This window comes from Rhinolophus sinicus, linkage group LG11 (assembly GCF_036562045.2).
Source record: "Rhinolophus sinicus isolate RSC01 linkage group LG11, ASM3656204v1, whole genome shotgun sequence".
NCBI classification, from domain to species: domain Eukaryota; kingdom Metazoa; phylum Chordata; class Mammalia; order Chiroptera; family Rhinolophidae; genus Rhinolophus; species Rhinolophus sinicus.
In genome coordinates this window covers 75,263,066-75,284,805 of record NC_133760.1, presented here as the reverse complement: position 1 = coordinate 75,284,805, position 21,740 = coordinate 75,263,066, and the positions used below count along the sequence as shown (strand labels likewise).

At 40.4% G+C, this 21,740-nt stretch overlaps 1 protein-coding gene across 3 annotated transcripts in view; it reads right to left on the bottom strand.

Annotated features, from left to right (window-relative positions):
- CTTNBP2 (cortactin binding protein 2) overlaps positions 1–21,740 on the bottom strand; it is a 134,667-nt gene that overhangs the window by 52,428 nt on the left and 60,499 nt on the right. For 2 of the 3 annotated variants that reach the window (XM_074315676.1, XM_019743209.2), the window contains exons 4-8: positions 19,950–21,606; positions 13,514–13,717; positions 11,661–11,760; positions 9,032–9,182; positions 4,813–5,067 (exon numbers count right to left, since the gene is read on the bottom strand). In XM_074315676.1, the coding sequence (XP_074171777.1) occupies positions 4,813–5,067; positions 9,032–9,182; positions 11,661–11,760; positions 13,514–13,717; positions 19,950–21,606 (2,367 nt within the window). Of the gene's footprint in view, positions 1–4,812; positions 5,068–9,031; positions 9,183–11,660; positions 11,761–13,513; positions 13,718–19,949; positions 21,607–21,740 lie in introns of those variants that run through there. The other variant, XM_074315677.1, reaches the window with a different exon arrangement.

Below are 21,740 nucleotides of genomic sequence, written 5' to 3'. Positions count from 1 at the left end.
ACCTTCCTGGATGGATTCGGGAAACTCTTAGGTAGGGATAGAGGAAAGAATTTGGAATCTCTACAGGTTATATTCTGGGGATCAATAAGCTCATTCAAGGAAGAAAGGACAGAGTGAGTGAGAGGGGAAGAGGGTCAAACTCATATCTGTGACAGGTGTTAATAGAAAACACTGGAAAGTCCACGTCTCACGTGAGGGGTGGAGCATGACTCTGGTGGGCTAAGTTTATGTTAGAACCCTTTAGGATTCTGTCAGTTAACCACTGCTGCCTAGAGTAAGCAAGGGTGCAATAGTCTGCACTGAACATTCCAGAACGATTATTAAAAAATAGCTTTCCCTTTGTTTACACACAGCTAAGTCAGTCTGGCCTTTCAAAAATAATTCTATAAAAATTAAGGGTGAAAAGGAAATAAACACAGAGAATCTAAAGCACAAAAACAGATTTCAAAGAACAGGTTTGCATTTATTATGATTGACATCTAATCCCAAAGACTTGGCCCAACTTCACAAGTATCTTGTATTTCTCCTCTCCTAGCCAGATACCCAACTCTGTGTGACAAGGAAGAAATTAAGTGATTCCTAATCGTCTTTTTCTCTTTGCAGCCATGGCCTGGGGAGCGGGCATCTAAATCTCGGGCCCCATGTGGGCCTCTGCACTTGAGACACACCTCATCTAGACCATCCAAACAGGGTGGATTCTACAGTATGAGAGGAAATGCCAACACTCACCTGCCTAGAAGTCAACAATGCATCAGGCAGACCACAATCCTAACACAAGGCAAAAATGGCTGAAAAGTGGCAACAAGAGGGTCACTACCTCAGCAGAGGCCAGTGGGCAGCTCAGAGAAGGCCTCTAGGATGCTTGAAATAGAAATCTGGAAGATGGTTCAAAAGCCAGGAGTGGAGATTTGGGTTTGGGACTAGTTATTGCAGAAAGGTGAAAGACTGGATAAATTCTTTAAAAATAGGACTAGCCAGCTATGAATGGCACTTGAAAATTGCTTAGGGTTAAACAAAAGAGAAAATCCAGAGAAACAAAGTCAAAGCCTGATCATCAAAGTTGGAGGGGAGGCAAGGAAGGAACAGTGTTTGCCTTAAACAGTCAACCCAGAGAGACCACATACGAGCATGAGCGATAGGAAACCACCCGCTTTGGCAAAGTATAAGCGAGAATTCTAATGTACTCCTGCAGTCAGAAGCACACAGTCACCCAAATAAAGACTCTCTTTGTATGAGAGCTTCAGCAACAGAGATGCTCAAATCCACACAATCTCCCTAATATGTTTCTACTGCAGGAACTTGACATGTCAAAAGTCTCATGACAGAACAGAGAGTTTCACTAAAAAACTCTTCTATTTATACTAAGTGATGAAAACAAAGGTTTATCCTCAACGATTAGCTCAGCTCCAAGTCATTACAGGCTAGGTTTAGAGAGAGGTACTTCTATTACCAAACACAAAATAGTGATTTGCATAAATTGCTCAACCACTGGGAAAAAGACCAAGAACTAAAATGGAAAAAGCACTGACTTGGGAATCTGATCTATGAATTGACCTTGCAGAATTGGTTGTGCTATTTTTCCAACACTTAATTTTTTTATCTGCTAAACGAAGGTGTTGGACTGGATGAGCTATTTCCCTTTCAGCTCTGATATCCCACAATTTTTTGCTGAAAAACACGTGAAAACTGGTCATCTTCTTGGGTAAAAGTACTATTACGTTATGTAGATTGGACAGATATATACAACTATAGAGAGAAGAAACTTTTTTTTTTTTAAAAAACGCTCTACTTGTGGTCAGTGTAGAACCTTTTTACTCACATGATTAACTAAGAATTGTTTTTTAATTTTTCAGAAAACTGGTCCTCACAATTTAGTTGTAAATTGATTCCCTCTCTGGAGAACTATCTCAGCCAGAATATAAACAGTGTATTAGGCAAATGATGCAAAAATGTTTCCTAATGCCTTTGACTAGGAAGGAAGGTGGCATGGTATAGTGTGAAAAGTAATGAAATCAAGCCATCTGGGCTTCATTCCCAACTTCTATCTATGAATCCCTCCAGGGTTGAAATGTCCTTATAATCATAATAATCAAAAAATGAAGAGGTAAGACTGGAAGATTAAGTATCCACTCCAGGGCTACAGAAAACCCCACATTATTTTAATCTATTATTTTACTTAGAAGTGTGTAAATATCGCCAGTCATGCTGACTTTTTATAATCTCTCTTGTCGCAATTCATCTTAGGCTTCTCAAAGTAAGAGAACACAGGGAGAGTCATATTCTGTGTGAGACAGAGGTCACAGTGCCCTTTACGCCGCAATGACTGAGCATCCACAGTGACCAGGGGCCCGAGAATCCGTGAAGATACCACCCAGTATACAAAGCAGCAGGATAGTATGGAGCTCATAACTAAGGAGCTGAGCTACAGCACAAGCGCCCTACACCACAGGTGACTCACCCCGGAGAGTGGAGAGGTTCGTTAGCTGAATGTTCTATATCAGTCAGGCTCGGGTTTTTTAATTTTATTTTGGATCCAGATTGAGCGCATGTACACACACTCCTACCAGTAACATCTTGCATTATACTCTGAGACGTTCCTTAGGGGGTGGAGGCTGGTTGCAAACTACCCCTCCTATGCTCCTTTGAACCTTCAAATGAGATTCACTGTCTTAGATTAACTGTATTTTCAAATTTAAACTTTACACATTTCCCATCTTTGTCTCCTAAAACCTTTATGTCAAATGCTATGACATTCCATTTAAATGCATATATATATATATATATATATATATATATATATATATATAATCAAGTTCACATAATTTTTGTTTTTTTTTGGTTAAAGGATAAAATGGCAAGGAGGGCAGGGGGAACGACTGCTAACAAACAAAACCTCTACATTCAACTGAATCATTTGGTTTTTTTTTTTAAACCAAAGTCCAAAATGAACAGCTCCTGCTCTGGATAACAATAAGAGGGAGTTACCCAACAGAACTTCCAAATGCACATTTAGCTATTCCCAGGCGTCTCCATCTGGATGAACATATCACAGCGCTTAAATTCTGCATGTCTAAACCCACGTTCTGTCTTCTTGTTCATGACACCTCTTCTTTTCTCTTTCTGGGAACCCACTGTTACCCTGCTCAGCTCCCTCATTTCCCATATCTAATCTGTCTTCAGCCCTTGGACATTCCTACCTGTAATGTCTCTTCTTATTTCTACCACTCCCATCATCTTTCACCTAGTCTCTCTCCCTGACACTATTTTTTTCATAATCCCAAGTCTTCTACATGTGCTTGCTAAATTAATCTATTTAAACTAGAGAGCTGATGATTTTGCTCCTTTGGGCAAAACCTTTCAATGGTTTTACTCTGATTAGTACATAACACCCAAACTCCGTAACTCACTGAAGGCCCGTGCCACACTGCGAGACACCCGTCCAGTCTCACTTATCACTACTTTCGTTAGCTCCATTGGAGCTGTTGCCCTCACCGCCTTCCATTCTGTTCCTCTTGTTCCATCTCATCTGCTCTCTCTCAGTGATGATGGCTAATTGAAGCCCCTCTGCAAGGCTCCCAATTATTTCTATCTCCTCTACAATGAGTCATTCCTGAGCTCAACGTCCCCGTAGCTCTGCTCTCTGAAACATGTGTGCTGGCTTCGTTTTTTCCACAAAAATAAAAAAGTGCATTGTATACTGTTCTAACCACATGTCAATTATCCTTGCTTTTTCAGAAAACATATTTTCCAACTATGGTTGCTATTCTACTCCCCTTGTCTTAATGTTTTGTGCTTCTCTTGCCCTACAGCTGTCTTGTACCCCACACCCTTGCCACTGGACTAGGAGTTACCCAGTGGCATAAATGACCCCTGCAAATGTTAGCACACAGTGCCCTGCACCCAGGAGCTTCCTAAGCTCATTATTGCTAAAGTATATTGTTTCCAAAGTGACCTAAATAGAAAAAGAAGCACAAGTGAATGTGCTTCTATATTATGTCACTTCCTTAATAATCAGAAACTTTTTCTACTCTTAACTGATGAGTGAAATCCAGCTCTCCACCTCCCAGTAGGACAGCACAGGCAGGGCGTAAGGAGGCAGTCCACTGCAGAGGGCATGCACTTGAACTCTGTCCCCCTCCACCTAGCAGCACGGCCTTGGTACTGAACTAACAATCCAGGGGAATAAATCAATAACAAACTTGTTTTCTAATTTGAGATAAAATGCCCGAATTTACTCCCCCATTTCTTGTTAACAATCTCCAAATATAATTTTTTTAAATAAAAAGTCTCACTTTTTTTTTTACCCAATTATAGCTAATGTTCAATAATATTCTGTTAGTTTCAGGTGTACTGCACAGTGGTTTATATAATTTGCGAAGTGATCCCCAGGTAGTGTAGAATAACTTTACATAGTCATTACAATGTTATAGACTATATTCCCTATGCTGTGCTTTACATCCCTGTGACCACTGTAACTACTAATTTGTACTTTATCCCTTCACCTTTTTCACCCAGCTCCCAAGCCCCACTCCTATCTGGCAACCATCAGTTGTTTTTCCCTGTATCTATGAGTCTGTTTCTGTTTTGTTTGTTCTTTTATTTTGTTCTTTAGATTCCACGTAAGTCTCATATATTCTTGATCATAACTATCTTGTGGACAGAAAAAAGGCAGTGCATGTTGGTAGCCGATCATCTCCTACGAGGGTATAACACACTCCTATTATTAAATGCAGTACACTCACTCGACAGCAGACAACTTTGCCATTCATCAGATCACAACTGATTAATGAGGTCGGATGCCCCCAGACCCACCTTAAAACCCTTTGAAGCAGCAATATGGGCAGCGGTCCAGCCTTCTCTGTCGGCCTGGTTAATGAGGTCTGCAGGAACCACAGGCTTGGCTGTGCCTTCAGGACGCCCTTCTCCTCCATCCAAGCCACAGACGCCCGACTCAGGCTCTTCTTCATGCAGAGAGTGGCCACGCACTGGTACGCTATGGTACATGAGAAGCTTGAGGCTGTCCGCATGACCAGCGTCCACAGCTGCGTGCACTGGTGTCCAGCCATCCTGAAAATAAAACAACCGGGGGAATGGTTGATGGCAACATTAATATTGAACTACTAAAAGTTCACCCCTACACGTGCTTGGGCATGGACCACTGAGCTGGGCAAAACAGGCATGCCACCCCTGAGTATCACTGAAGAGCTGAGTCCCTGACCTCCATCAATTGCTGGATTTCCCATTGCTATGACTCATGTTTGCTAGTTTGTAAAATTTCCACCTAATAGTTATCCATTTGGAGTGAGCAGGGACTGGCTAGGTCAGTAACTAAGCATTACATATGGAAAACCAAAATCTCAATTTAATGCTACAAAAGAGAACGAACTTCAGCATAAAGAGATTTTTTTTTTTTTAAAAATGTGTTATTAGGAATGTAGTAAATGAATTCCATTATAAGCGAGTTTTACTTCTAGTGATCTTAAAATTTTATGCTAATGATTCCAGAAGGAAGGATTCTAGATTATAGGGAAAGGGTAGACATACAAGAAAAACAAAGCCAAATTACTTCATGCCCATGGGGGCTCTATGAAGTGCTTGTTGTGTGATTGCAGTGGGGTACTGGTACGCACAGGCTTAGAAAATGCTCCAACTAAAACGCCTGGGACCATTCTCTAGAATACGCTACTTTGAAGCCTGTCATCCACTTAGCCGACTCAGACTTAGCCAGTTGCCAGAGCCGACTCAACTCTTTTCTAGAACAGTGGTTCTCAGGTGTGGTCACCAGATCAGCAACAGCAGCTTCACCAGGAACATGTTACACTTGCAAATCTTGGGCCTCACTCCAGACCTGCAGAACCGGAAACTGCCCAGTGGTGGCCAGAGATCTATTCTCACAAGCCCTCCAGGTCACAGTGATGCACTGAAGTTTGTCACGCACTATTCTAGGGAAAATCTTGGTCCCTTCTAGAGTCTCACATTTGTTACACAGGATGGGTCTGCCTGCTACGCAGCTACTTTTCCTCATTAGACTTTTAAGACTTTCATAAAAGAACTAAGCATTATTTTGATGATTTGTGTTTTGGCTTTATATTACTTTCCTAGCTTTATTTTCCCTTTGGCATTTTTTTTTTCATGTGGTTATTTCATATTGCTATTCTAAATACATTTCAGTGAGCTTCAACACATCTTTTTTTTTTTTTTTTTAATAATGAGATAAAACATTGGGCAAAAACTAGACAATAAATGGTAACAACGTACATTTACACTGAGTCGTCTGATCACTCGCTTAACCTGTCCCTTGATGATGTGGCTTTCTCTCTGGTTCTGGACTTCTCACTGAAGAAGGCAACTAGACTGAGGCAAGACCACGGCTGGGCAGTAACCGAAATGCCATGTAGTGTGGGTGGGCTCCAGCCAGGGAAAGCTTTTCATGGCTTGTTCGTTGTGTATTAGCCTTCCCTGGCCTCAGAGTATAAGCCCTCTTAACCTTCCCTAATTTCTATTACAAATGTCAAGCAGCCCTTCCTGAAAAAAACGTTCAATCTTCCATTCTCCTTTGACTTCTTATTAAAAGTCACAAGAAATTACATTCCCTTAAAATCTTCTGTCAATTATACTGTTTACCTCTGTATTTCTAATTATTTGGTTCGGCTTATCAACAACTAGCTGGAGATCACAGCGTTCTGTTCTCCAATTTACAGGACGTGGCAAATTTTTATGCTGCACTACTTGTCACTTAGCTTGGTGATTAAAATTCATTTTTCACATGTAAGGTCGAATTTCATAACTTCATAATGAAATCTGTGTGACAACCACAGATTTCTTAGATAAAATATAACATGAATACAAAATATGAAATAACATGAATAATATAACACTGGATTATTTTTCACAGATATTCCAAGAAATAAAAAGATGATTTTTTTTAAAGCTCTAGCAATAGGACTCAATGGAAAATGCCTCGTTTATATTATACCCTCGGTTATACCCTTAATTATTAGTTCTCCTTTGAGAAATTACGTAAGAAAACCCAGGATCCAAGAGTGACCTGTAAAACAGATAATGCACGTTTATATCCAAGGACATTTTAAGCGTGTTTCCTGTGAAGTGGATGCACAGTCTAGTCAATTCTCAATTAAGAGAAGAGATCCAAGGTAGAGATAACCTTCAGAAATTAAAACGTTCACTTGTCTTTCATCAGGAGTCTCCTGCAGGGTGGTGATCGTTACAACAAAACTGAAACAACACGGGAGCCCAGTGAGGAGCAGTGCGTGGTAGAAGCTCCTGAACTCCTCCAGCCTTAGATAGGCCTGAGTCAGTGTACAGACGGGTGATTTCTTGTCTTCAAATGCATTAAAATAGATTGAAGACAAACAACTTTGGGAAGGTTCCTTGGGAAGTTTTATGGCCAGTGCATTTCCATGTGGCTGAGGGACATGCATTCCACAGGGATTCGCCAGTTTCTCAGTCCCTGACCTCACCTGCGCAGCTCGTATGGGAAACATCAGAGTTGTGCAGGGCTGGGGGGTGGGGGGTGGGAGGGAGATGTCAGCCCTCACATCAGTGTGTCAGCTTCCACCACCGTGGATTTCCACATACAGTGCTTCAAGTTCTGAGGCAAATTAGACAGTGACCCTGAACTCTGGGAGGCGCTGCACAATCTGATCAATAACAAACATTAGTCCTACGTGGAACAGTGAACACAAATAACTCCCCTCCGAGTGCTAGCCAGGGGCACCACTGCACCCCAAAATTCCTGTTTGTTCACACATTACAGCTCAGGACTATGACAGTTAACATCTGTGGGCTGCTACAAATCCCAGGCACGGTACCAACTGCCTTTCATAGACAGACTCATTTCTCAATACCCCGAATAATGGCTATTACAAGTATTACTAGCCTCGTTTTGTACAGGGGTCAACCAAGGCACAGAGAAGTAAGAAAAGTTTCCCAAGGTCACACAGCATTGTGGAGGCAAGGTTCAAACCATAGGTCTGATTTCAGAGCCTGAGTTCTGAGCCTTTATGCAATACTTTTTTCTTTCTACATCACTGCCACTGCTGCCAGCTTATACTTCTATAGTCCACAGTACTTTACAAATTATGTAATGCACCTTGAAAATACGTCCAGAATTGGACCATTCCTCACTCCACCTCTCAACCTTGATCCGAACTATGACTTCTTCCCTGGATTAAAATATGATTCCTGACAGGCTTCCTTGCACCTGTCTGGCCCCCACCTACGTTTGTTCTTACCCTGCAGCCAGAGTGATTCTTGTAAAAACGAGTTAGTTCATATTCCTGTCCTGTTCAAAACCATCCAAAGGCATCCTGTGTCACCCTGTGGCCCTGACCGTGGCCCCACGACCTCATACTTGGCTTCACTGGCCTCGAGGGGCAGAGGGTGCCACCTCTGTCCTCCCTGAGGCCTCTGCACTTCGGCTCGGCAGCCTGCACACTGCTCTCCTCGCCTCTTCAGAGCCCGCGCCCTCGCTTCCTGCAGGTGTCGGCTCAACTGTCACAATTGCACTGAAGACTTTTCTGACCAACTCTCATAAAGTAACCCCCGCCCCAGGTACTCCCATCTCCTAAACATCCAGCTCTTATCTCTTCACTTGCTTGTTTATTGGCCTCCGTCCCCAATAATGGGACATAAGATCCACGAGGGTGTGAACCGTTCCATTTGCTGCCATCTCTCTGGCCCCTGGGACGGCTGGTGCTCAGGAAATATTTGGTGAATGAATAAAAACTTTTACCTCCATGATCTCCCCTAATTCTGAAAACATTTTCCTGGTTTACAGATGAATAATCTGATGTTAGAAGGATAAAGGACTGGTTACGCTAACAGACAGCGCTTTTAGTTAGCAGAGACTCAAACAGACAACAGACACTGTCCGTAACCAATAGCTCAAGAAGCAAAACAAGAAAAAAGCAACCTCTACTTTTAAAGTTTTGTTTTGCTTTTTTCCTAGCTGTAGGGTTTGTAGACACATTGCAAGTAATAGGACAAAACCCCCAAATCTGGTACTCACACTAGTTTTTATGCTTCGGTCACTTCCAGCTTCCAACAAGAGTTTAATACATTCTTTATTTCCATTTTTACAGGCCAGGTATAGAGGTGTCTGTCCTCCATCAGCAGTATGATTAATGTCAGCATCGTATGCAGTTAATAATTCTACACACCTGAACACAAGATTATGATTAATTATACAAAAGCTGAGTTTGATGTCTGAAGTGCCACCTGACCAAGATATAGAAAACAATGCTAAAGCAATTCTGCATCTTTATATACATCACACACACACACACACACACACACACACACACGGTGCCAAAAAATGTATACACTTTTTAAGAAAGGAAAACTGTGTTAAAATTGTAATACTCAATATATACCAATAACAAAAGATGAATACAAATCACATTTGACTTCTGCAATTACAAGAGGTGCTCAAAGTGGTTACCGTCAGCGTCCAGACACTTCTGATTATAGCAAACTACTGCTTGAGCAACGTTGACCAAAGTGTCCACTTGTATACATTTTTTGGAGCCAAATATATATATAAAATCACTGGGGGTATTATGTGGGTACTGTTTTTTAACAAAGCTAGAAGATATATTTTAATCACAAATTTAATTATTCCCATGAAAAATTTAAAACAGCAACCTTGACCAAGGGCTAAAATTTGGTTTATGACACTTTTCTGTAACCAAGTTGTAAAAGTAGAGATCTCGCAACATGTTTAGGTTATTGGGATGACTGATTTAACGGTGCTTGACGTATGTTATTTGTGGTACAAATAGTTTGAACCTTGAAAAAAATCAGGCTGCTGAGTAATTCTGGGATTTTTCACTTGGGAAAATAATTATAAATAGTGCAGACAGCAGGGCACCATGTGACCCTGCTATAAGGCAGTGGGAGACAGAGAACAGGGGAGCACGTGGGGAGAAGAGACAGCAGAGACTGTCCTATGTCCTGACAGGTGCTTGTTTCCCAGGAAGAAGACACAGCTAAGCAGAAACTCATAGCCCTGAGAATCAAGATGGAAAGAAATGAGGTAAATTCAAGATGCAGTGGCATTCAGTAACTAGCTGAACAGCAGGAGCTTGAGTTTGTGAACTTAGGTGAGAATAAACGTAGAACAGAGAATTAAACTATAATAAAATTCAGAAGCAATTCACATAATCTTCATTTTTTTTTTACATGGGATGTATGTCTCCGTTTGGCTTTCCTTGGCAACATCTGGTTTGTTTATATGTATCTTAAAAATAAACTACATATTGATATGTGCGTGTACCTCATACACATTTAAATTAATCAGCCCCCAGTGTTTTTCCTTTTTGTAAAGCTACTCATGTCTCCATTCCCATGACTGTTATACTATCCAAGCAAATGGCCCTACAGATTGCCGGGTGACAGTAAGGTAAAAGGTGATAGCCCAGAAGAAAAAGATCTCCCTTGGAGGAGTCAGGACACATGCAAAATGTAATAGCAAAACCAGTTATCTACAGCCCTCAATAATAGGGTGTTGACATGAGAAATCAATAAATAATGCTATATTGGAAGGATGCACTTAGAATTTTTAAAAACTTCCATTTACAATTAATAGCATTAGTATGAACCTTAAAACTCATATTTCAAGAAGTCTGAAATTTGCTAAAGAACATTTCTATTAGGATATTTAGATAAACACTTGAAAACAGCTCTCAACGCCTGCAACCTGAAGTTTCAGCACAGGCAGAGAAGCGACTTAGCTACATTCTATCTTACTAAAATGTGACTCAATTTTACAAAGTCATTTACTACAGTGTTTCCCCAAAAATAAGACCTAGCCGGACAATCAGCTCTAATGCGTCTTTTGGAGCAAAAATTAATATAAGACTCGGTCTTATAGTAAAATAAGACCGGGTCTTATATCATATATAAGACCCGGTCTTATAATAATTTTATATGTAATATAAGACCGGGTCTTATACTAATTTTTGCTCCAAAAGTCACATTAGAGCTGATGGTCTGGCTAGGTCTTATTTTGGGGGAAACACATGTTCAATTGCTTTAGTAAGCTACTGAAGAAATCATTGCTAAAGTTATATCTATTATAATTGATAGGTTCTTTTGATTTTGTGCTCTAATTTCAATATGTAAAGTTTCTGCTCTAATTTTTTTAAATGATAAAACAAGGTAAATTGGGATATAATACTGAATAAATTGCCATCAGGAAGTTAAGATTGGTACAAATAATATAATTTGATGCTTTACTTTTAATGCCATCTTAAGTAAAACAAAGCTTCTTTGTGTGGGGGGGTGGAAAACAGTGAACATCAAAGTATAACAGTCTATTATATCACCACATATATGTTGATGTACTATTAATAGATTATAGTTCAGAATCAAGTTCATTCATGTGAAGTATGGACACGTCATATTTCCCTTCTTCTCATCCATCACATACAACTCTTTACCAACAATTAAGGGCAAAATTAAGATCCTACTTTGTGTTTAAACCGTCAAAAATATTTAGTGAATTTATTGCCAATGGATTTTAAGCAGTAGTTTATACATTCAGCTAGAACTGAAATATGTGTGCAAAATACAAAGAGGCCCTTTTCATATAGAAAGAAACACACAACAAAAAACAACGAATTAAGAGCATCACTTACTTGTAATGTCCCTGAGCAGCTGCAGCACACAAGGGTGTGAAGCCATTTCTATCAGCAGCATCGACTTGGGCGTCTGCATTCAGCAGCAATCTCACACAGTCTATGGATTTTAGAAGAAGGTCATTTTAAGTCTCCATTTAGAGTTGTGATGAGCCAAATGCTATGCAAGCTGTGGACAGACCCTAAATCCAAAGGACCTCTCCCGAAAGGAATTCACTGGACAATTTTATCATGGTGAATGTGAGACTCCAAGACTATTTTATGGGGAAAGCAGCCTCCTTTCCTGAAGACTGCAATACCCCAGACTCACCAATTAAGACGTGAGTTTTTGGGTGTTTTGGGAAGAGTTGCTGAATGACAGAATCGTCAGGTGTTAGAAAATGCTTTACCAGATTTTTCTTCCAGACAATCCCAGAAAATAATGTTGTGGGATGGACAACCAAATCCATTTACCAAACTGAAATACCATTCTTTATATTTAAATAGTTAAAATTTTACTTTGTTTTATTTAATCTTTAAAGTGCTTTCATGTAGTGGTCACCCTACACTTAACTCCATGAATGAGGGTAAAGGAGAACTCACAAAAAGTCACCAGACTATAGTTTAATACTATATATATTGTGTTTCCCCGAAAATAAGACTTACCTGGAAAATAAGCCCTAGCATGATTTTTCAGGATGACATCCCCTGAACATAAGCCCTAATGCGTCTTTTGGAGCAAAAATCAATATAAGACCCGGTCTTATTTTTGGGAAAACACGATATAGTCACAGGATGTGGAATACAGCATAGAGAACAGAGTCAATGGAGTTGTAACAGCTATATACGATGTCAGAGGGGCAACAGAGTGAGGGAGGGGGGTTATTCCTTTGTGAGGGGTGAAATGTCTATTACATTGTTTTGTACACCTGAAACAAAAAAACAAACAAACAAACAAAAAAAAGCCACCTGACTCAGGCAACTAGACTTATCACCTAGACTTGTTACTCATGTTATTTAATTTTTCTATATTAAAGAAAATTTCCATAGTGCTTTTGAGATTAAAAAACAAAAAGAATTCCAAAGTACTTTTAAAATAATGAGCTATCTTAGTACACGAGCATCTTCCATTTAGCCCACCTGAACACAGTAAAGCTCTGAAGACTTTCAAGGAAGCCATATTATCTGAATTAATCGACAGTCATATGGCTTCCATATGCAATGCTATCTGACTTTACATTTTAAGTCAAATCATCTCTTTTTCTTCACTGCCTTATGTTTTAGTATATTTGACTATAGGATTTGCATTTTAAGGAACAAAAATAATTCCCAGACTTCATCAATATGTCATTTATAGTTGTACAGCTTCTTAGTTCTTTTAAAAAATCAGAATAACTATAAATTGTTCCAACTGCAGAACAATTTCAGACCCAGGACCTTTCCTAAGTACTAAAACCTTCCCTTTGCAGCATGTGCTCAAGTCCAGATGCTTTGACTTTCACACACATCAGGTATTTCTAACAGACAAATTAGGGCGATTTTGTTCTGACCAAAGTGATCACAGATGGAGTGCTTTATTCTAAAACGTGCTTTACAGTTACTTTTCTACATACACAATACATTTCATTGTGCAGAAAACAAAGATTACTTTTTGCTAGCTGCCATAAACTTTTACATTATTACAGAACTATACAATTTGGCCTTTTGAAAATGTTCATAAAATCTTTAAATCATATTTAAAAAGTATCTCATACTACCTGTAAGTGAAAATTGAAAGCAAAATGAGCCTTTTGCTCATGACAATGGTTAGAAGTGCTTTTGACTCTATCCTTTTGCAAGCGGGTAGTAGAATGAGCTAAGATTATCACGTTTACCTGTATGTCCATTCTTAGCAGCAGAATACAAGGCAGAATGGCCATCTTCACAGGAGTAATTAATGTCCAGTCCTTCTTCATTAAGCAGCATTGATAATAAAGTGACATTTCCCTGGGCAGCAGCTTGCTGAAGAAGGGTTGGCCTGCCAGCCAGGGGGGCAGGACCACCACTCATTAGCAAAAGGGTTAGGGAGGGTGACCAGCCTGTGGGTTAAAGTGACCCTAGTTAGAGAGTAGAAGCAAAGACAAGTGACAGATATTACCCACTCCTTTCTGAATTACACACAGACACATGAACACGTATTCCTAGAAGATCATGTGGTTTCTAACATTATCAATCTGTTAATATTTACTTAGCACAAATCTGTACTGTTATTTCAATCTTATATCTGCTAATCAACATACATGGTGACAAATTATTTTTAATCATCAGTCTTGCACGGGTAAGGTTTTCTGAAATTAAGATAGTTGTCTCATTTTAAAAGTTAAAATTCCTCTTCAGGATTTCAAAGCAATTTGAATTTTAAAATTATGCACAGATTTCCTCAATTTCAACATCAATCTGAAAAAGTGAGCTGGTATCTTGAGGTATAAGATAGAAATATTTGTAAGAAATAGAGATTTTCCTGTTTTGACAATGTGTCCAAGGTACTCAATTATAAATTTACATAAACCATTAAGATGGACCAAATATTGTCAAGGAACCTGCTCATATTCCTTGAATTCCCTTTTTGGGAATAAAAATAATGGGGGGACAAACTACTATTCAGTGTCAAGAGCTAACAGAAGCACAACATATAAAATTGGATCTAAAATACACCAGCAAAATTAATCAATACACAATTTTCTATCATCTGGCCATCTTTACAACATGTGTTCCCAAAACTTTTAATCAGACAACAAAACAGATACTCCACATATAGTTTTAAAAAAAATCATAAGAGTTATCATAGTTAGATATTTCTCATCAGTATTTAGCAGCTTTAGAAGAGAATTAAGTGTGTGAAGTCGGCTGCATATAGCATGGGAAATTTTCTGAATTCTTCCTTGATCAAAAAGCTGTAAAAACAGTAAAGTAAAAATGTTTATTTAATGTGACATAGAGGTATTGTGTATTTTAAGCTTAAATACAATTAACTTTCAAAATACTGCATTGTATTTTCTTCCTCATGGAGCCCCAAATCCCTCTGAGCAATGCTGGTATGCATACTGGGACATATGGGGACATATGTGTCACTCCTCACGGTCACTTTCTACAGACATCTGGGAACATCCTGTAGTAACATATAATAGACAGACCTTTTATATTCTCTGAATATTGGCACCAGGATAATATTCTAGGTATATGGGTATTACATTAATATGTATGTAATATTCAATTCTTATAAGTGAATCTTAAATGATTGGCCTTAAATTATTTTAATAAATAATAAAAGGTACATATCTAAGGATTTCTTAGTATTTTTAAAATTCTTTGTAAAAAGAGAGAACAAAGCAGTTCATACAAATGAAACGACAACTGCTTATTAAAAGCTGGGTATTGTATCTTAATAACCTATGTATTTGGGTCTAGGAATAATTTATTGCTTTTACTCTAGTAGACTGCAATGGCATACAAAATTCAAAGGGTCATAAAATTAAATATTTATGTAAACTTCATGATATTTTTCCCATTGATATTCGTTAGCTCTTCTTACTACTTACAAAAGTAGTATCTTTACTTCATACTTACAAGAAGGCTCCTCTCTGGTACATTTTACCTTTTGTATTGTCTTAAAAACAAACAAAAAACAAGCCCACAACAATTAAATCAGTACTTATCAGAATTGGATGATACAAAGAGAAATTCTAGACATTAAGGTATGGAACCCTGACTGCAGAGCAAACACAAACGTGTTATATGAAGGCATCGCACTGTGGTCTCGGGTGGGAGGGAGTGTGGCTCATGCTCAGTCAACTTCCTTATCTTCCTTCTCCTCTCCTTTTCCCTTTCCCCTTCCCTTCCTTTTTTCTTTTTTTCTTTCTTTCCTTCCTTCCTTCTTCCATTCCCTTTCTTTCTCTCTCCCTCGCTCCCTTCCCACCCCATCTCCCTCTATCTCTCTCTCTTTCCCTCTATTTCATCCAAGGGCTCTTGGTTCTTAATATCCTTTCAAGAACATCAACAGGTATATATTAAATGGCTTGCTATTCTTCTGGGGTTTGTTTTCATTTTTCTTTTTTCAATACAATTCTGGGCCTTGGGGGACAGTTTAAATATATTTTTAACTGCTTTATATGGAATTGTTCAATTACGGATATAATTTGCCAGGAAACCTTATTTCTAATGCAAAGCTATCTGAAAGATAAAATATTTTATTCAAAAATTTTCTCAATCTTTAGACCACTCAAAAGTCTTATAATTCTCTGTTACACAAAACTAGAGGAATATATATCAATTGTCTTATTTTCTTAGAGGCTTGCAATATATTTAAAAAATCTTTCACAAAGACAAATGCTTTACAAATGCCAAGTATTCTTAAAATTTAAATAAATTTTTTGTCTCCACTATCATTTCCAATTTTTTCTAGCACAGACAGATAAGCTTAAGTTATTTTAATAAATCCTCCTATAAGAACAGGAAAAAGAAAACTTTACATGAGAATTTATTATTCATTTAAAATTGCCAACAATGATAAAATGACAATATTTAGTTGACTGGTTATGATAGAACAGACCTGCAGTCATACAGCTACATTATGATGTTAGAAAAAGGTCACTCAGCTCTCCAGTGTCACATGCAAACATCAGTAAAGGTGAGCATCTCACAGCACACGCAGTGATGAAGGGAACAGACAGAACATGCAGCGGCAGAAGGAAGAAATGAGAACAGCTTCTGGAATCAGCTTCAGAGTGTGGAGAAGGTTAGCGTCATAGCTCAGATCAATCTGGTTTTCTGATTTAGCCTTTAAGCCAATCAGACATGGAGAGGAATTCTTTAAATGTTTGTTTAAATAAGGAAAAAAGCCTGAACCAAATTAAGTAAAATGTATGAAATTAAAAAAAAAAAAAGAAAAAGAAAAAAATTCCAAGGGTATGGAAACTCGGTTGTCTGGGGTGTTTTCCGGTTTAGGATTCTATTCATCTAACGATTAAATGTGTTCATTTGACAAGTTCATGAGGAACAAGAAAATCTAATTTATTTAGAACTTAAAATGTTATTTAAAAATTTAGCATTTGGCCATTTACCAAAAATTGGTATTGAGTTAGAGTCAGATTAATTTACAACACAATTTATTTAAATAGTATCTTTTGTCACTGTGACCTTGTCAGTGCTTTAGTACTAACTGTTTATCACAGGGATACGCTGACATTGAAACAGAATTTTAGAGTTTGAAAGATCATGGGATCTAGTGGTTCTCCAAGGAAGGAGAGGTAGTGAACTGTTTGAAAACTTCAATGAGCTAGATTAATCCTTTTGGTTTGGAACTATTATTACGTTTTTTGGTTCAATGCTTTCATTTTCAGATGGAGAAGCTAATGGCTCAGAGAGAATTTGCTCTCTAGGGTGATGCCTAGAAAGGGGCAGAAACAGGCTAACCCTATCTTCCCACACTTGGCCTCCTGCTCCTTTCATCACTGAAACTGGAACAGATACCCCCCAGGTATTTGGCAGACGTGCTCTACCCCCATGCCCTGAACTACCAACCACAGTGCATTAGTGGCTGTTTAGATCAATACCTTTCAATGAGCTTACGACCTGGAGAGGCACGAGCTCACCTACACGAACAGGTTAGGAGGCAGGATGTAGGGAGACCCGGTGCTTCCTAGTTGTGATGCGTGTGGCGGCAGAAACAGGGACAATCTAAGTGGAAAACAGCTGAAATCCTGTATCTTGTTCTGGAAGTTTAAGTTGACCTCCAGCCCTGGTGGAGTTATGCACCCCGTTATGTAACTGTGGTAACGTTTCCGTTCCCTGACTCAACTAGATGTTCGGTAAACGCTTGCTGAATGACAACCTCCACAGCCTCCATTTCCTCCTAATAAGCCACATCTTCTAATCAAATGACACAGAAACCTGTTATCCCACCAAAGATAATCCTGCAGTTCTGAGAATGTTCTGGGCCAATGACAAAATCAGAGAACAGAAATGAGGAAACAGTTTCAGGTATGTTTTGTGGCTGCTACCGTGTTTCCCCGAAAATAAGACTGGGTTTCACATTAAGTTTTGCTCCAAAATACGCATTAGGGCTTATGTTCAGGGATGTCATCCTGAAAAATCATGCTAGGGCTTATTTTCCAGTTAGGTCTTATTTTGGGGGAATCACGGTACGTCTTTGGTGCCACTATTTATTCTCTGCTCTCTAGACACAGGTCAAGGGCATTTTTCAGATGGCTCCTCTATCCACAATTTCACCGCATCCTAAGCAAGTCATTCTCGTGAATACATAGAAGGTGCCAAAAAGATGTCTACATATTTTAAGAAAGGAAAAAGCTATTAAAATTGCAATACTCAATATACACCGATAACAAAAGATGAATACAAGTCATGTATACACATTTTTTTTTGGCACCCCCAGTACAATGGGCTAGGAATTCTCTGTCTTTAAACATTAACTTAAAACACTACTGACAACACGTTCCTCAGTCATAGGTCCTGGTTTTAAAGCTTTTCTGAAGGCCACTTGCAGCTGAACCCTGCAGAACGGCAAAGAGTGAGGCCACACGGGTAAAGCATCAAGGTCCAAAGCAAAGACGACTGTGTTTTTAAAACACTGACAAAATTTATATAACCCGGGAAGCGTTTTCTGTCTCATGGGCCGTGCATTTATGTCAACAACACCCCACCACTCCACGTTGCTGGAACTTCTGCTCTGCAACTACCTCATGACCGTACAGCACGTTCTCGTATTCTGAACGGTTGTAAAATTTCACCCTTTGAAGGTGGATTTAACTTGTGGGAAACACGCAACACTTTAGGCCAGGAGAAGAGCTGTCCAGCTCAGGAATACCATTTGGGATTAAAAATACGGAATGCTGAATGTCTGTAAAGACATCACACAGTAAGATTGAAGTCAATTATAAAGCAAATTTTCAAAAATGTTTTAGGCAACAATGTAATGGAAGCAGTAATGTCACCTGTCTTTATTCATCACTCATGCTGCTCTAAGCTCAGCACTCTGCTCTTTGCACGTGTGATAATAAAGCCTCCTAATAATCACCCTCCCCCATATCAGTAGCATAAATTCCATATTAAGGATGAAAAAACTTGCTCAAGAAAACTCATCCAAAACACACAGCTGTAAATGGCAGAGCCTAGATTCCAACACAGATCTGACTGACATCAGTGGCCAGGCTGTTTCCATTTCCCCATTCTGCCCCTCCAAACATGAAGCTAGCCCCTCGTGGAGCTCACGTCCAAAGAGACAGTTTACTCCTGGATAAGTAGGTCCTGGTGTACTGCTCTCTTCACCTGATAATTATCAAGTACAGTGCCACCTGTGTTTCTTATTCTCACTCTTCTCCCTAAATTTTCAATAAAACATCACTCAAACTTTCCTTTAATTCTTAAAGTTTCCTCTCATTAGAACAGAGTCTCTGCTAACCACTAAGATCCAAAGTTCCAACAGAACTATTACAACATTACAGTATCTTGGAGCCTCACATACTCAGTGAAGAAATAATCCAGTCAGGTCAATAGGAAAATACTGCTTCCTCTAGGGCTGGGCAACAAAGCGGACAATGCAGGTCTTAGTGACCTTGTTCAGAGGCCCAGATCCGGGGGCTTCACAACCACTTCTGCAACGCACCTCTAACGCAGCTCCCCGCCACCCATCCATGCTCAGGTGTTGGAAGCCGACAGACAACTCTGAGGAAACTGCTTTTGAAATAAACCGCACTTAAACCAGAGGTTTACAAATATACACACTATTTGTGAGGTAACAAGTTAATCCCAAACGGATACTAAAACTTAGAACATACCAACTACAGAACAAATCTAATCAATCTGATAATCCGAGGCAGACTGCCGCATTAGTAATGGCTTGAAGGGATTGTTTTCATGTCGTCTCAGAAAGGACAGAACTGACATACACTGCCGGGTGATGATCCACTGGCACTGAAGTCTCGGGAGGTAAATATTTAATAAGAAGCAGTTTTCCTCCCAGGGCAACACTTTCGTCCCTCAACATTAATGGTCTCCATGTGCTCCAAACCCCTACTTTCAGGTTATTTTAAAAGAAGAAAGCACTTAGCATAACAAAACCGCAAGATGAATCACCATACCCTGGAGACTTTAAAGAAAAATACAAAAAAAAAAAAAAAAAAGAGAGGAAAGAAGTAGGAAAAAAACTATCAAATAAAAAAAAAAACGGTTTCAAAGCAATGTGAAGGAAATGAAGGCAAGTGAGAGAACAGGCCACATTCTTAACAAAAGGGTATAACATGACGATCCCTTTACCTGATGCTGTTACCAGGAGGCTGTCTGAGGCACCTGCTCTACAGGATGAGGCACTAACAGGGTTTATGGAAGAGCAAAAGGCAATGGTGGTGGGAATGACAAGGGAACGTTCTGAACATGCAGGTTGGTTCAGTCCCGGGGTTTCAGCAGGCCAGGCACCCACCTGAGACGTGGCCAGGGCTGACACAGCACAGCCTGCCGGTGCCACAGTTAAATCTATGGATGGTTTTGGTGGCAGCTGAGGGGTGGTTGGTTTGGGGAGGTTCTCCTCATTTATGACCCTGTTCCCTGGGGGCAAACTGGAAGGAGGCGAAGCCACAGTTTTGTTATCCACTTTGGCCCCTGCACTGGGGGCCCTGCTGCTATCCATAACGACCTTGAGTTGGGGGTGGGGTGGAGAAGGAGCTTGGGACAGCCCTGGCTTTTTTGGTGGGATAGGAGGAGGGTTTCCTCGGTCAACTCGTGCCACACCGGGAGTCTTGACGCTGGTCCGACCAACAGGAGGGTAGGTGCCAACATCCCCCGAGGGGGGCACTCCATGCCTTGGGGGCGCTCCTGCTGGAGGGCCTGTAAATCTTGACAGTGCTTGGGTCACAGTATTCCGAGCTAGCTGTTTGGCCACTAGGTTGTCACGACTTGTAGGAGAGACATCTCTGGATGGAGGGCTTTGGGTAGTATTTCCGTTTTGATCTGGGTCATTAGCATTGCCCTGGAATCTAAATCTAGCTGCTTGGATTCGCGGGTTTAAACCTGGATGCAGAGACGCATTGGCACTCGGTGAATGTAAACTGTGCAGAGGTGGAGCTTGTGAGTGGCTCTGGGGAGCTGCGCCCGGCGTTTGCACGGCGGGAGGGGCAGTGTTATTGGGAAGCGGGGGTGTGCTATTGGTTAAATCTGGTGCTGAGCCAGTGCTCGGTCCATTTTCCTCAATTCTGGTTGCACTTGGAGATGGGACAGTGGGCAGAGAGGAGCCAATCAAGTCACCGTGGGAAGCCTGCCTGTCAATACCTGGCCTGACCAAGGCAGCATTGGTGCATGCATTCCCTTTTGCATTTGCAGAAACTAGGGGGCTCCCGGTGGAAGACTTCACAGGCACAGTCAAAGGCACCTTCTTCACATGATCAGCGCTTTCGATCACTGGGTCTGTCTGGCAAGCAACAGACCTCGTCATAGGTCCTTCTGTTCCCACAGATATGGAGACCAAACGCCTATCTTTTGTCTTCCGGGGGAGAGAGAGGCTTGGTTTACTGTCACTTCCCCTTTTCAGCTGCTCAATCATCTTCTTCATCTTGTCTATCTCCTCTTTGAGGTCCGTGGTGTGTGCTTCTTCTCGGTGCAGCTTAGCACGAAGCTGCTCCCGTTCGGTGTCAAACTCAGAGAGCTGTTTTTCCATCTGAGCTTCCATGTCGATGCTTCTTCGTTTCTCAGTGGAGAGCTCCTCTTCTAACGCACTCGTCTTCTTCTTCTCCTCATCCAGTTTGGCCATGACGTCTTCCAGCTTCTGGGCCTCCTCGATGACCCTGCCCGAGAGCTGTTTGCACTCCTTGACGAGCATCAGGACCACGTGCTTGTTCTTGCCGCGCTCTTCCTCCAAGCGGGCGGCCAGCTTCTTGTGCTCTAACTCCAGGGCTTGCAGCTGCAGCTTTTCCATCTCCAGCTGAAAGAAATGCACAGGACAGCCCTGTTAATATGCAGAGAATCTCAAAGCCAAAGGAGTGTGTGCTTCTTGGGGGGTTTTTATTAATCTTCTAACAATTACATGGTTTGGGTTAGTGAAAATGACACATTTCC